A 17,513-nucleotide genomic window follows, 5' to 3' on the forward strand; every position below is an offset into this window, starting at 1 on the left:
TGGACAATAAAAAGTAACTTGAGGGACTTCCCTGGTGGTCCAGTGGTAAAGAATCCACCTTACAATGCAAGGGACACGGGTTCGATCCCTGGTCAGGGAACTAAGATCCCACATGCCGCAGGGCAACTAAGCCCGCACGCCACAACTACTGAGCTCCTGAGCCTCAACTAGAGCCCACATGCTCTGGAACCCGCACGCCACAACTACAGAGCCCACATGCCCTGGAACCTGCACACCACAACTAGAGAAGAGAAAACCTGCAGGCCACAACTAGAGAGAAGCCTGCTCCACAACGAAAGATCCTGCATGTCTCAACGAAGATTCCACATACTGCAACTAAGACCCTAAGATCCGACACAGCCAAAAATAAATAAAATAAATAAATAAATAATAAATAAATCTTTAAAAATAAAAGTTTAAAAAAAAGTAACTTGATTAGAATAGCCTGTTTTAAAAAAATTGGTTCTCATTTATATCCTATTCTAAAAATTTAATTAGATATTTAAATTTAAATATTCTTACCACAATAACATGTGTCACGGTTGACAATGAACTATCTCCTGCCATCAGAGTACGAAGCAATACCCCATTGGTGCAAAATGTCAGAAGTGTCTTTGGAGAAACCCTTTTTAAAAAATCAAAATAAAGTTCATAATTACAAATCTTTTATGTAATTAAAACAAGGTCATATATTAAATGCTAGTGTCCTTTGTACTTTAATAAGTGTTACTAATATAACAATGTACTAGTATATATGCTTTATTAGCAAAGTTATGTGAAATATGTATTTTATGCCTGATAATCTCACAAATTTATTATTACTAACAGCCTTTTATTAATTTAGTAATTATTTTGTTAAAGAACTTAAAAAGATTTTTTTTAAAGATCTTAAACATTTTTTACTTGGGGGAAAAAAGTGTATCATAAATGAGATTAGCTTTTTGAATCACTATATCCAAATAACTGTGAGCAAAGAAATGGTACTACTTCTCAAGAAGGTACTACTAGCATTACTACTACTACTAATAATAATCAATTCAGTCACTAACATTTACTGAGTGCTTACTATAAACTTCACATCAAACCTGTGCTCTAGATGCTTTCATTAGCCCCATTTTATAGATGAGGAAACTAAGACTCAAAGAGGTGAAATAACTTGCACTTTATCATGAAACTATGAAACAGGATTTCTATCTACGGCCCAAACTCTTTTTCAAGCTATTTATTTATTCAAAACCTAAGTTTAGACATGAGCTCAATGGCCTATTATAAACTTACTTGGAGCAAAATGATCATCTAACTTTTCAACTAACACATGCTCTATATTTAGTGAAATATAAATATTTAGTCTTTTCTGAGAATGATAAAAAGCTACAGGTGAATTGTCTTTACCTGCTTTCTAAACGGATCTGATACCCAATTGTCTGACCAATCCTTTCTCTTCTCTCTGCAGCAACTCTTTCAGCCACAGCAATAGCTGCTAATCGTCTTGGTTGAGTACAAAATATACGGCAGGGGATACCATTTTTAAAGCAATCATCTAAAAGGAACTGAGGAATCTGAAACAAATTTTAAAGTACTATAAGACAACATAATTGTATATCCAGAAAATCCATGTCAATCAACTGAAAAACCATCAGAACTAAAAAAGTTATGTAACATGTCCAAACATAAAATAATCATAAAACCAACAACTTTCATGTAACTGCTAATAATCAGCTAAAAAATGTAATTTAAAAAGATCTTGTTCACAATAGAAACTAAAACTAAAACACTTAAAAACAAAATTATAAAGAAATAGTTAAGGTTTACATGAAAAAGATTATAAAACACTACTGAAAAACCAAGATTATAAAACACTACTGAAAAACATAAAAGACGGGAATGTACTAGAAAAATACAACATATTCCTGGATAGGAATAATCAATATTGCAAAAATGTCAATTCTCCCCAAGTTATCCTATAAAGTCAATGAAACAACAATCAAAATTCCATTGGAATTTTTTAAATAGTGAAAAATATAAAGAAACCAGAAATAGCCTAATACCAGGATTGCAGACACTTTTCTATAATTAAATTTAAACAGGTCAGAAAGATTTAAAATAAAAAGTAAAAGTCTTCCCCACCCATACTACTACCAATAGACCTCTCCATGAAAGTAACTACTGTTAATTTTCTTATAAACTCTTTTGGGGAAAAAAAAAAAAGTTTATACAACTTAAATTATTTGTGTATATAAACAGGTCTTTATTCACACAAAGTCATTATTATACTTAATGTTTGTAATTTGCAGATGTCACTTAATAACACATCAGATCTACCTAATCCATTTTAATAGCTGCACATTCCATCTTATGGATGTGCTATAATTTAACAAATATGACTATACATTAAGTAATTTCCAGTTTGTTTAGGCTTGTTATTTTTGATGCTGTTGCTTACTATTAAAAAGAATGATGCAGTGAACATCTATCTTCAAATACTTACGCAAAGACTAATATATGTGGAGTCAAAGAGTATACAAATTTAAATTTTCATATAAAAATTATCAATCTGCTCTTCAAAACAATTTATACTTTTACCAACAGAGCAGAAGATGCTGTTTTCCCAACACCTATGCAAATGCTGGATTTCATCAATTTTTAAATTTCAGCCAATCTAATAGTTGAAAAATATAATTATTGTTTTGATTTCATTTCTTTAACTATGAGTGAAAAGGACATCTTTTCATGCACGTCTTACCCTCCAGGATTTTTTAAAATTTGACCAGTTCATTCGGAAGCATAAATGCAAACAAACTGCTAAGAAATATCTAAAAAGAGAAGCTAATAATAAAGAGGAATATTATGCTACATACTGTAAAACTACAAAATGCAAAAAGTGAGATCTTGGTGTAGGAACAGATAATTAAAAATACATAACAAAAATTCCAGAAATATACCCAGGTACTATAGAAATTTAGTATTTGATCAAAAGTAGTATCTCAATACATGCACCCCAATGTTCACAGCAGCACTATTTACAATAGCCAAGACATGAAAGCAACCTAAGTGTCCATCAACAGGTGAATGGATAAAGATGTCGTGGGTATATATATATATATATATATATATATATATATATACACACACACACACATACATACACACACACACACACACACACACACACACGTACACAATGGAATATTACTCAGCCATAAAAAAAGACTGAAATGTTGCCATTTGCAGCAATATGGATGGACCTAGAGAATATCATACTAAGTAAGTCAGACAGAGGAAGACAAATATTATATGATATCACTCATATGTGGAATCTAAAATATAATACAAATGAGTCTATTTACAAAACAGAAACAGACTCAAAGACATAGAAAACAAGCATATGGTTACCAAAGGGAAAAGGGAAGAAGGGATAAGTTAGGAGCATGGGATCAACAGATACACACTACATAAAATAGATAAGCAACAAGAATTTACTACATAACACAGGGAACAATATTCAATATCTTGTAATAACCTATTATGAAAAATAATCTGAAAATAATTATATATATATATAAATGAATCACTTTGCTGTACACCTGAAACTAACACAATATTGTAAATCAACTATACTTCAATTTTTAAAAAGTAGCATCTTAAAATCGGAGGAAGGGATTATTAAATGAAAATTATATTGGAACACTAGATACTAACATAAGGAAAAAAGTTAGATTCCTACCTGATATGACACAATAAAATAAACTCCAGATGGATTTTTAAAACTACAAATATAAAAGTATTAGAATAAAATATTTGTAGGAAAATGTTTTTTAATCTTGGGGTAGAAAGTGATTTTCTGAGCATGGCATGAAGCCCTAAAAAAAGACTGACAGATTTGACTAAATAAAAATGTAAAACTACTAATCAAGATACCATAAGCAAAGCTAAAAAAGCAACCAAAAAATTGGGAGAAATTGTTTTTAAGATATCTAACACATAACAGCCATGTATCCATAATGTACAAAGCATTATTAAAAATAAATCCAAAATGATTAAACCTAAAGAAAAATAAGATATAAATAAGTAACTCACAGAATATAAATAGATAATAAGCAAACGAAAAGATACTCAACTAAGAATCAGAGAAATTAAAACATTATTTTTTGCTTATCAGATTGATAAAGGTAAAAAATAAATTATATCCATTGTTGCCTAAGTTTTAGAGAAATGGGAACTTTCAGTACATTCAGTACTATTTTAATATGATAAGTCTTTTTTGAATTAACAGACAGTAACTAGTTAATCTAGCTACTAAAATTTTAAATGCAATATTTTTGATCCAGCATTTCCACTTCTAGGAATTTATCCTATTAAAACATTCCCACAAATTAGAAAAGAAATATTAGGATGCAATATAATAAAGTAAGTACAGAGTAAGATTCCTGCTCTGCCACTTCCTAGTTATGTGAATTTGGGTAGATTAACATCTGTAAGTTTTAGTTTTTATTCCACATCTGTAAAAAGAGATAATAACAAGCCTACATATCTTGGGTTAATAAGATGTTTAATTAAGATAACTGTTGTAAAACTTCAGCACGCAGTAAACAGTCATTTATTTTATCACTGTTATTACAAAAATGCTCAGGAATGCTACTCAATTGTTTAAAAAATGAGGTCTATTGCTAGGTACTAACACAGAAAAATAGTCAATATCAATTAAGTGAAAAAAGCAAGATGCAAAGCGTATACATATTATCCCATGTTTGTTTTAAAAATAATCTATATCAATACTGTAAAGAGAACAAAAACAAAACAAACAATCCCCCGAAAAACCCAGAAACATATACTCCAAGTTTCTGACAATAAACCAGGGAGAAATATAAAAACATTATATTTTCTATAATGTTTGAATTTTATATAATGAATATGAACATTCAAAAGGCAAATAAGGGTTTCCCTGGTGGCGCAGTGGTTGACAGTCCGCCTGCCGATGCAGGGGACACGGGTTCGTGCCCGGTCCAGGAAGATCCCACATGCCACGGAGCGGCTGGGCCCGTGAGCCATGGCCGCTGGGCCTGCGCGCCCGGAGCCTGTGCTCCGCAACGGTAGAGGCCCACGTAACGCGAAAAAAAAAAAAAAGGCAAATAACTTCCTAATGCTCCCAAAGGAAAGATGAAAATGGCTAATGATATTAACTTCAAACTGTCATATCTGTATTTCATAGGACAGGAACATTAGTAATTTTACTTGAACTCCTTGAACAAGATACAATTATTTCTTAGGTTTAAACCCATTTAGATTAATAGTTTCTTTTGAAAAGCAAAGAAAATAATATTTAATTCCTAACTAAATTCTCCAGATCTTTTCATACCTAGTAAAATGATACACATAATTGTGAAAATAGACATCCATAATTCCAGTATACAAATATCCTTAGGAAGAACACTCAATTTAAATAAAACCATATTTGTTATATTTTATCAAAACTTTCATTATCTCTATTTGATATAATTAAAATGGCTACAATTAACATCAACTGACAAAACTTTCTAATACTAAAACAATTATAACAATCTAAGACATCTGAACAGATTCTTTGGCATGACTCCATGGAATTTCACTTAATCATAATCATATTGAAGAAAAATCTTATACGTTGTCTTCATATAAAAATTTCATCACGTTTGTAATTAGTTTTATAGGCTCATGTTTTAGGTATAAAGAGTTACACTTCTGTGAAAATGATTAAGTCCCACAAGTAAATAACTGATAAAGTTTATAGTCAACCTCTCCTACCACCTTGCCTTATTTATCTAACTTTATGAAACCAACCAATATAAGCATAGGAAATCTTAAGCAATTGTCAAAAGCAAATTTATTTGTCCATAAAAGAAAAGAAGAAAATGTAAAATTATACTGACTATTCTATCTGCACCTCAATCAAAAGCAAAGTAATTTTATTGTTTCAACATGCTAACATGTTAAAGAATATAAACAAGAAAAGGTCATATCATTGTACCATGCTTACTTCCAACCTTGTCAGCCTATGAGTGAAACTTCATAACAATGAAGTACTATGATTCTAAACATCCAAGTCAAACATGTCATATTAATCCCACTTTATGTTAACTTTATATTAACACTTCTTGTTGTTATCAATATTACTTTTAATTTAGCTATGTAAAAACACTATGCTAGGCACTTCACAGACATTACCTCTAAACCCCACCTCGAATGGTAGCAATTGTTAGTAGCATTTTATAAATGAGGACTCTGGCTTCAAGAGTTACAAGTCTAGCCTAAAATTTCACATTCAATAAATGTGGAAGCTGGAATCTGAACTGAAGGTCAAAGTCCATTTTCCTTTCATGATACCAAATCACAACCTCACCTCTGTTTAAATAAAGCCCTTATGTACTAATTTAAGAATAAATATTTTAAAACATTACCTTTCTACAAATTCTCAAAATGTACTTCCAGTAATAATTTATTTCTGAAATAACCATTAAAATAAACAAAAGTTCCTTTTTTGTTTTTTGTTAAAATACATGTAGTGTAAATTTGACATAAAACTATCACGAGATAAAATAATTTTTTCTTCTATAAACAACAAAGAAGAAACAAACCTGTGTAGTCTTTCCAGACCCAGTTTCTCCTACAATCAAAACTACTTTATTTTCCTTAATTATTTTAACAATTTCTTCTTGTTTCTCAAACACTGGCAGAGACTGCCTGAAAGAATCAAATTCAGATTCTCCTCTTTTCACTGGAATCTGAGATATGCCACTGTTGAGTCGCCCACTTGTCTTGCTCATTTCCCGGTTTTCTTTGAAAATGAATAAGAGAACAAAAAAATTTATGATCAACAATAAAAAGAGTTAAAAAACAAAAATAAGTAATTTCTAATGTAATTCCTTTCAAGTGCTTCTTCTCTACTCAGTCTAAAGTTAAAAAGCAATGCCTCAGCTGTTGTACTGCCACACAATATTCTTAGAGAATGTTACACATTTTTATATCAATCAGAAGGCAAATTCCCCAAAAGTATTTCCGGTGCACAATGTTTAAAAATGAACAAAAACCAATCATTCAAAAATCATTAAAAATAAAACCCAATTTTGATATCCTAAAATAATTTTCAGCTTTGTTTCTATCAATTATAACACAGAAAATTATAATTTTAGAGTAGGAAACAATGTATATTATACTTATAAATTCTGTTACATACAGTATGAAAACACATATGAAAAATAAAAAACCCTCTATGTTTAAAGTTAGCATGTAAGATCATGTGATCAAACAGAATAATATGTGTAAATATAAGGTCCTAATGATTAACAAATCTAATTGTGCATTTTAGCCAACATCTACATTTAAGCAGATAGGAATACAAAAGGCATGATGTGCTTTATACTCTTCACATAACCCAAAATATTTTTATGTGCATGTATTTTTAAAACTCCTTGATAGCTAGCACCATGCATTTCTACATTCTGCAAACGTACTCCGCCAATAAAAATTATGCAGATTCTTTCACTGGAGATAATAAAAGAAATAACTTTCTCATTAGAAAAGTTATTTTTCCAAATAGTAAAATTACTTCATTTTATAACCTAAATATATTTATTTATCTACCTTTGAACAAGTTAATGTACTGAAGACTCTGTCCTGTCTCTTTCCAGAAGCTAAAGTCCCAATTCAAAATCCCACTCATTAGTGTGTCACAGCATCATAATATAGGAAAGTTCAGACTTTGGAGTCACATCCCAGCTTTGTGGTTTACTGGCTGGTTGAGTGGCCTTGAACAAATTTAACTTCTCTGAGCCCCAGTTTCTTCACCTGTGAAATAGGGGAAATTCTTACCTTGCAAGGGTTGCTATGAGACTCTATGTAGAGTTTAGTATACTGTCTAGCACACAATAAGTGCTCAATAAATGTTTAGCTATTACTGTAACACTTTACAAAAAACCCTGTCTAACTTAATGACATGGCTTAACACTGCAATTCATTCCAAAATCTTCACAACTCTTAATCATTTCTAACCAACTATTCAAATTGAGAAATCATATTTCATGTTAGTTTTTAAAAATAAATTTTAAGTGGAAAAAGAAGAGTCAAGAAATAATAGGATAAACAAGGAAGCTCCCCAGAAAATACATACCAGCTTCAACTGCAAACACATTTCCTCTTTCTGTTTTAGGCAGAAGTTCAGTACGCTCTTTACTGGTGACAGGAAATCTTTGAATTAGGCTCCTAACAGCATGTTTTGCATTATGAGTCAAATTACAGGTCATCATTGCATGAGCTGTTTCTGATCCATCTTTCTTCTTCACAGTTAGGTATCTACTTGCTCCCTTTCTGAATATTAATAAAAATCATTTATTTACTATATATAGTCAATTTGTTCACATATGATGTATGGCTACTTAGAAAACATGTCTCAAGCAAAACACTGAAAAAGATCAAAATGCTTTGGGATAAGATGCTGGATATCCCAGAAAATTCAGTAAAGAGGAATTTAATGCTAAACTGGCCACAAGACCATTTTCAATTAAAATTTCAAAATGCTGCAAATCCAATTTTAAATCAGCAAAAAAAAAAAGGCTTACTTACCCTTAAGTGTTAAAGTTTGTCTTAGCAGGCTTCATGGTGGATGAAACATCACCAGTTAATACATGCTGGGAAACATATAGAGGGAGAAAATCAATTTGAACAATAGAATCTAAAATTGATAATGAAAACATTATAGTGGTCCAATTATAACAGTGGTCCAGACTAATATATCCCACTGAATGTTTCTCCAGTATGCTGGTAATGTCACACTCCCATGAAAACCTGTTAAGAAAGCCAAGTTTAGTGGCTGGACCAAAAAAACATAAATCAGCACTACTGATAAGTATTTTCAGATGTATACTGGGGGAAAAAAAAAAAAGAAGTTTTTCAAAGCTTCTGACTCTAGCCTTCAATTATAAGGTAATGATGATTTATAACTGTTCTCAAGTTACCTGATGTAGGTATATTTACTTCTTTAAATGGTCCTAATTGTGTCTTTGATGACTTCTGTAGCTTTAGGAGTACTAACTACAATGTTATACACACAGGAAGTCCTCAAACGTATTTTGAATGATTTAATAATACATGTCTATAATCTAGTACAATGTAGTACTGTAAAGAGCTTGGGTTATGAAAGCAAACAGACTTGGATTTGAATCCTATCTCTACCACCTACTAGCTGTGGGACCACAAGCAAATTATTTAATAGCTCTGAGCCTAAGATGATGATGATGATAATAATAATAATAATACCTGCCTCAAAGGACTCTTCATATGATTAAATAAGATAATGCATGTAAAGGGCAGTATCTGCTACAAAGTACACATTAAATAAATGAAAGCTATTATTATAATTATAGCCAGGAAAAAATATCATTTCTTGTACCAAAAATAGTTACACAAAACATTTCATAAAATGTTTTGCCATTTGTTAATGCCACTATCATATTATAGAAATGAGCAACAAAGCCACAAATACAATGAAAATTATATATATAATTTTACTAATTCTAAACTAAATTTTAGAATTTTCCTAATTCCTAAATCTAATTTAAATATTTTCAACAATATCTTCACTATAGAGTGACATGAAACTGAAGATTAACCTATACAGCTTCAGCTATCTAAGTCTTCTAAGTGAGGTTTTCAATTTACCAAGATTTTTAATTTCTGGAAACTCCTCAATGAATTATACCCTTTCTATGCCATCATCTACTCCTGGACAAGTGCTTAGTGATGCTTAAATGATGGCATAAAGATGAGCTTATTAAAATCTAACTGATCTAGAAATTTTAGTCATTTCCATGGTAAATCAGAATTATTGGATTCTAGAGATGTTCTCTGTAGTAGGTTCTTTTCCCATGGACTTTTCTGAAACCTCAGTACAGTCATGATAGACTCAATTATTCATTCCCCTTCTGTTCCATGTACTTCATAAAATTTTAACTATAGAAGGCCAGAAGTGTGCTGAAATGAGCACTAGAGCAACAGTCAGGAGGCTTGTGTCCAGCTAGTAATAATCTTTCAATTAACGAGCTATGTGATCAAAAATAAATCATTTTACTTCTCTGACACAGAATTTTAAAACCTCTAATATTTCTATCAGCTCCAAGATGCTTTAATTTTCTCAGAAATCATCTCAGGAAAGTTTTGCTATATTTCACCTTTAATTTTATTTTATTCATTCATTCAATCATTCATCATATATTGATTACCTACTGTATGCCAGGCACTATGCTAGAAGCTACAATTACAAAGTTGAGGAAAATATACTCTTTCCTCAATAAGCTCACAACTAAAATAACAGGTCAGATTGAAACTTTCCTAACATAGGTTGCCTAATAATAATTCAGCATTAATCTATAACAATAACTCATACTAAGCGAGTGTGAGTACTTAGTCATTACCATTTACAATTTACTAAATTCAGTTTGAACCCAGATGGTGGGACAGAAAGAGAATATCAACTTGATAGTTTTTATGTTTTAGTAAAAAAATTCTACTATTAGTGCTATTAGGGCTCACTCCTACCCCATTCAACACCACAGTGACACTGATATATAATTAAAAAATTAGTGAAATTTTGGCAAAATATTCACCTCATTATTGTGTGGATGAAAACATTCAATATAGTAGAGTTGTCCTACTATGTAAACTAACACACTGAAATCTCATCATCATGCTTTCATTCCAAGGTAACCAACACTATAATTTGATGAATATCTAGTAGTTCCCTTTACACAGCAAAATTGACTAGAAACTACCTGCACAACATGGAAAAGATGCTAGATAAATGAACTTCACAAGAATTTTTTAAAATAATAACATGTAAGCCCTATATGCCATATTTAAGTATAAAAGTAAATGGCCTACAAATACAGATAAGAACATCATAACTTCTAACTTTCAAAGGGAAAAGTAATCATGCATGTTATAATGAACTTACGACATTTCAATAGCTTCTTCTTTTTAAAGAAAAATGATGATATAACTAATCAAATTTGATGCAATTTTAATATTAATAAATGTTTCATTTACACAGCATGTTACTGAGTAATCTACCTCAAATACAACCATACACCTTGCTATTCCCCACTTTACAAACCTGAGAACAGTTTAAAAATCTGCTAAAGAGCCAAAATCTGAAATCACTGCTTATAAAGCTCACATCCACCAAGGAGCTAATGCCTCTAAAAAAAATACACATTTGTTTGATGTCTAGTATATACTTAATTTCATATCCCTTTAATTTATACTTCCACTAAGCAGACAGATGCAAAGATCTAACTCCAAACCATTTTCTCCTCAATACTGTAATACAAAATTACAAATTTATTAAAGTTTGAATCACACAAATTTGTGCTTTATTATGATTACCTAGAAAATAATAAACCAAACGAGTTAATTTTGTCACTAAACACAATTATTTTCATGTGATGCTATGTTTGTGGTAAATTTTTTTCTTTTTGTGACTTAATGGACAATAAGCAACTTAGAGATGAGCTTTATCCAATATCTCTGTCTTAACTCCTCGCAGTTCCTAAAACACTGTTATGAACTCACTGTGAAAAACAAAAATTAATTAGCTAAACATTAACTAGGTCTGATTGCTGGCTCTGCCACCTGCTAGCTGTGTGATCTTGGGAAAACTATTTAATTTTCTAAGCTCGAATTGCCTCATCTGTTATACAGGCACCAGGTATTGAAAAAATAGAACCTACCATACAAGACTGTTGTGAGGATCAAATAATCTACTTAAAGCACCTAGCACAATGCCTGTTGCACAAGAGCACTTAATAAACGTTAGCTACTGTTACTATTATTACTGCGCACTGTATGTGTTTATTTAATGGATATCCAAAACTTCACTAACAGGGTTCATCACTTTTAACCCATTTTCTGTTTTAGCTAGGGGAAGAGAGGTGGAGTGCGGTATGCAATCTTCCATGGCAGGAGGTAAGGGAGGCAGTAACTAAGATCTGAAAGGGGGTCTTGTTGTACAGTAGAGCCTCCTGGTCAGGGTGAGTAGAATAACTGGATACCTATTAAGCAGCACCTTCAGCAATCACAGGATAAAAAACCTGTACTTGGAAAACCTGCTTTCATACACTTTATATTTTCTCTTTCCACAAGTTTTTAACAAAGTTCATCTTGTAAATTTCTTTTTGTCTAACTTGGACTAAGAAGAATAGGAAAGAATTTTGTTTTATTCATGAACAAATTAAAGACTCAGAAAAGTGTGCTCTTAGAACCAAAACACAGTGACATAGGTTGAGGAAAAACAGAACAAATTACAAGGTGAAATTTTGGGTATGGGAAAACTTGACTGGAATGTCTAAGAAAACGTTAGGATATAGTGAAGAACACAAAATGGGGGTGTTACTCCAACAAGAGTATTTTTACCAAAAGATGAGCAATTATAAAGAAAATAATCAATTCAAAGTAAACCCAACTCTCTAAGAGGAGATGAAAAACAAAATCCAACACATGTGGCTTCATTTTGAAAGAAAGGAGATTTAAAAAAATTAAAAAGTGATCAGAAAAAAAAACCTGTAAATTATCACACAGTAAGTCTGGAATCTGTTTTTTAAAAACCTTGTAAGAAACTCAAAATAAACTACGGGATCACAGAATCTTAACCAACACATAGAGATTAACTCCTTCATTTTTTACATTTAAGAAAACAGGCCTTTAAAGTTAAGGGACATGACCAAAGCTAAAGAACAAAGCAGTGACAGACTGGGATTAGAATCCAGGTTTCTTGTCCTTTCCTCCACACCTCTCAAATAGGTAGTATGAAATCATAACACCAGGCACAAAAAAAAAAAAAAACAAACACACAACAGAAAGACTAACTTAACAATTATTAACTAACTTAACTATCCTAAATTAACAAAGTTAATTCTAGGAGGTTAAAAATAAAAGATCGTTACTCAAGAGTGAACAGAAAAACCCATACAAGTCAGGTACAAATTCTCATATAAATGAAAAGAAAGGATTTAAGAAATATATTCAAAGTGATTTAGTTCTTTATATATGTAAAAAGAAGGAAAGGCATTTGAAAATGACAAGGACCACTAGAAAAACACTGTACTAAGTTTGCTCAGAGATAAAAAGGGATTGGGAAAGAGCTAGGACATTTACGAAGAAGAGGATTTATGGAGCACTAGATATAGGGAGTAGGGATGAGATAATAGGTGGAGTTGCCTTGATTCCCTTAGCATCTCTTTCCTGTTTCCTCTTTCTGTCTCTTCAATGTTTCTTCATCCCCCTTTTTTTGTCCTGATAACTTGCTCTCCCCTTCCCCCCCAAACTTTTTTTCATCTCTGGACCATCCTTTAAAGGATCATGCTACTGAACAAAAGTAGAGGTAGTCTAGTCCAATGGACTGCTTTTCTAAGAGTAATTTCTAAAGGTCATTTCCAAGTTCACTGTTTAGAATTAAAAACCCATATGTGACCACAGAAATGATGTAGCTGCAGAACAGTGTGTTTATAACAGATATTTTCTAGTGCAGGCCCACAATCTCTTATCTACTACCCTTAAATCCAAACAGCTCTGAAAAGTGGCAGACTTCTGAAAGTCTGCAGCAACTTCATTTGGCAGCAAAGCCTGGTTAAATTAACATGAAGCTATTTATGATCTTTATTTACCTTAGTGTGAATAGTCATACATTTTTCAGCAAGAAATATAACATACTGCTAATATACCCTATTGCCTTTCTGAAATCTGAAAATCTGCATCTCAAAACATATTTGGCCCAGGCCCTTTTGGATAAAGGATTGTGGCCCTGCACCTTATTTTTATTTTCAAGTGCAATATTTTACCTATCCAGATGACTATAATATGGGTGGGACCTTTCCAGGATGCCAACACTGGTTTCAGTTATGTTCAAAGTGCACATGCACCTAAGCTACATCCCTTGTCTCAGTCAGTAACTGTACCATCACTATGGTGGACATTCATATGCAAGACATTGCAACCTCAGCTACTTTCACCTTAGGACCTTCTATTTAGTCATTAATATATTTACTCAATTAAGGCTTTGTTTTCCCTCTTCTTAACCTAAAAGCTGGAAGCTGAAATTTCATCTTCTTTTCCCCCAATCTCAGTGGTTCTCAACCAGGAGCAATATTGCTCCCAGGGAAGATTTTGGAAATGCCTAAAGACATTTTTGGTTGTCACAACTGGGGGTGGAAGTGTTACTGGCATGTAGTGGGTAAAGGCTAGGTATGCTACTAAACATCCTACAATGCACAAAATAGCCCTCCACAATAAAGAATTATACAGTCCAAAACGTCAATAGCACCAATACTAAGAACTCTATATCAGTCCCATCATTCTTATTCCCAAAATGAAATAACTCCACAGAATTTTAGAGTTCTTCAATATGGATGGCTCAAATGACTTTTCCCCACTATGGATAAGTGATCTTCAAAAAATATTTAAGTTTCCTCTTGTTCGGTTTTATTTAATCAGTTCTAATCATCAGATTCGTGACTTGGTATGAAAAAAAACAACAAGCATGTGTTCTAAAAGCATACCATTATAGTACAGTAGCATCAAAAGAGATAAGTTCTGTAAATAATTGTACTTATTATTTTTAGTCCATCCATTCTTCAAGAAAAAAGTTTTGGTTTCCATACAAGAAGAGAATACCTTTCTCAATGCAATCAACTTCAACTTTTAAACCATTCTCTTTATATCTTAAAATTTACCTTCTTCTTCCACTCTCCCCCAATCAGGGAAAACAAAAAAGGGGGACAGTAAGAAAAGCAAAGAGCTGAGTTTGGTACAGACATGAATCAGATCATCTACACACAATATAATTAAGGATGTGAATCTCACTAAAGCAGTAATAACTAGTCAAAAACATTTCTCTTTTTCGGTAAATAATTTTTTCAATTAAGAAAACTTGTCAGCTTACCCTTTACTTTTAGAGACCAAACCAAGAGACTGACTCAATCGATGAATAAAGGCTCTTTCCGTACTGGTCAAAGAAGAAGGAAATTCCATTTCTACATGGAAAAAAACACAAAGCATCATTTGTGGATCGGCAATTTTCCTTCAAGGTACTTCAATACACATATATGTTTATAAAATATGAAAAATCATATAAACATATAATCAAATTATCATATTTTATGTGAAAAACAGATATAAGCATTCCTAGGAGATACTGTGGGTTTGATTCCAGACCCTTGTAATAAAGTGAATATTGTAATAAAGCAAGTCATACAAATTTTCTTGGTTTCCAGGGCCTATGTTATGTTTACACTACACTGTAGCCTATTAAGTGTGCAATAGCATTATGTCTTAAACAACAACATACACAATTAATTTAAAAATCCTTTATTGATAAAAAATGCTAACCATCATCTGACAACATGGAGTTGCCACAAACCTTCAATTTGTAAAAAAGCACAGTATTTGCAAAGCACAATAAAGTGAAGTGCAATGAGATATGCCTGTACTAATTAACCACTGAATGTCTACCAGAATTCTGATATTAATAACATTTAAACCTAAATGTGATAAAGGACCCTGATGTTCACCAAAGATTAGTCCTCTTGTGCTGAAATCTTGAGCTCCTGATGAACATATTTTACTATCTTAACTTACTTGCTTAACCAACAAAATGTTTATTTCCTTCAAGGATGAGGTATGCTCAAGTATTATGAATGCTCAGTATCAGATTCCAGTGTCTTTGCCTTCAAAAACTGCATAGAATCCCTATTTCACTGTCTCAGACTGGATATGATGCTGTATATTTCTGGGGCTTCACCTCTGTTTAATGAAAGTTCAGAATCACTCTGTCCAGGTCCTTTTTTGCGGGGAGAGGGAAAGACTCTAAGCTTCCAGAATAAGGGGTCCTCTACTTAGAGGAGCAAATCGGAATGAGCTCTCAATATCCTGTACTGATCACAGGTCAGCTGCCGGTTCTGCACTGTGTGACCCAAGACAAGTAGCTTTCCAACCTTAAGAGGTATGGAAGACGTTTCGTCTAACAGAACGAGTTTCTTTTTTTTTTTAAGTGTTTAGAGTGATACTTCCAGGATGTAAACAAAGCAGTACATATTGCCACTGCATTTATTCGTCGAATTTCCTTCTGTTCCTCTACTTCCGAAACTCAAACTAAACGTACCTCGATTAAGGCTACCACCACCTCCTTTAAAAAAAAAAAAAAAAAAAAAAAAAGTAGAGTCTTAACAATACCTAGAAGTTGTGGCAAAGCTACCGAAAGGCCTCTCCCTGGGGAAAGAAATGCCTCCTGCAGTTGAGCAACCTGATTTTCGTGTCTTCGGACGCCAGACAAGTGCCCCGTAACCCGGCTGAGCCGCAGGACGCCACGGGGCTCTTCACATCCCCGGGCAAGGCTCACAACTCTGGCCCCAGCCCCGCGCCCGCTTCGCTCGGGCCCGGTGGACCGCCCCCGTCTCCCCTCGCTCCGGTGAGGCAGCCCCTTCCCACGAGGGACCGGGCTTCCGGGAGGTGGGGCAGCCGGCGGGGTCCCTGTCGGGAACCTCACCTCTCTGGTCCCCGTATCGGAAACGCTCCAGAGCGATATTGACCGCGATCTTCACCTCCTCGTCTATACGAATGTCCTTCAGCCCCTTGGCCCGGCCGCCTCCCGCAGGGCCACACGGCGCCGGGCCGCTACCGCCGCCCCCTCCAGGAGCCGACGGCCGCTGGGAGACGCTACTCGGCCTGGGCATGGCCCTGAGGAGGTGTTCTCCTCGCGGTACAGCGGCCAGGCCTGCTGGCTGACGGCCAACGACAGGGAAAGTGGGCCTCGGGGGCCTTGGCGGGGCCAAAAGGCTCCACAGGCTGCCTGCGCTGGATCGGGCTCACCGGAAAGCTCCCGGTGTCCACAGCAGCCGATGAGGCGCCGGCGGCACTAGAGCGCCAGCCGGGCGGAGAGCGCGGGCGTGATGACGTCACCGGGGCCGGCGCCGGTGACCTCAGCACGCCGACTGTCCCTGGCGTCCTGCGCGCTGCGTCCAAATCTCCAGCTCCCTGTCGAGCTGGTTCTTCCTGTCGTTTCCTGTCCCCACGCACCGCGCCCCCGCCACCGTCCCGAGGGCCTCTCGTTCAACTACTTATTCAGTCGCTCGCTATTTGGTTAAATCATTAATTCATTCAGTAAGCATGTGTGGGCTTCTACTATGTGCCCTAGATATACATTGGGGAACCAGACAGAAAGGGCTCCTGCCTTCGTGGATTTTACATTCTAGTGGGGGTAGAGTTGCCAGATTTAGTAAACAAAAATACAGGATGCCCAGTTTATTGGAATTTCAGATAAGGAACACAATTTCAGTATAGGTATTTCCCATGCAATATTTGGGAGCACACAGAGTAAAGAATTATCCGGTACCTGAAATGCAAATTCAACTGAGTGGCCTTATTTTATCTGACAACCTATATAGGAATAACAGACAGTAGACAAAAAAAATGATTAAAGGTAGTTGTAAGTGCTA

General features: G+C 34.2%; 1 protein-coding gene across 6 annotated transcripts in view; it reads right to left on the bottom strand.

The window, feature by feature from the left end:
* Positions 1–16,953, bottom strand: part of YTHDC2 (YTH domain containing 2) — a 67,586-nt gene extending 50,633 nt beyond the window's left edge. For 4 of the 6 annotated variants that reach the window (XR_004349260.1, XM_032627350.1, XM_032627349.1 and 1 more), the window contains exons 1-6: positions 16,565–16,953; positions 14,963–15,053; positions 8,144–8,340; positions 6,612–6,811; positions 1,393–1,559; positions 523–625 (exon numbers count right to left, since the gene is read on the bottom strand). Coding sequence is in view for 5 of the 6 variants with exons in the window: in XM_032627350.1 (XP_032483241.1) it covers positions 523–625; positions 1,393–1,559; positions 6,612–6,811; positions 8,144–8,340; positions 14,963–15,053; positions 16,565–16,751 (945 nt within the window). In the remaining variant the exon portion in view is untranslated. Of the gene's footprint in view, positions 1–522; positions 626–1,392; positions 1,560–6,611; positions 6,812–8,143; positions 8,341–8,595; positions 8,661–14,962; positions 15,054–16,564 lie in introns of those variants that run through there. The other 2 variants (XM_032627351.1, XM_032627352.1) reach the window with 2 other exon arrangements.
* Between the last annotated feature and the right edge of the window lie 560 nt (positions 16,954–17,513).

Source organism: Phocoena sinus, chromosome 3 (genome assembly GCF_008692025.1).
Source record: "Phocoena sinus isolate mPhoSin1 chromosome 3, mPhoSin1.pri, whole genome shotgun sequence".
NCBI lineage: Eukaryota > Metazoa > Chordata > Mammalia > Artiodactyla > Phocoenidae > Phocoena > Phocoena sinus.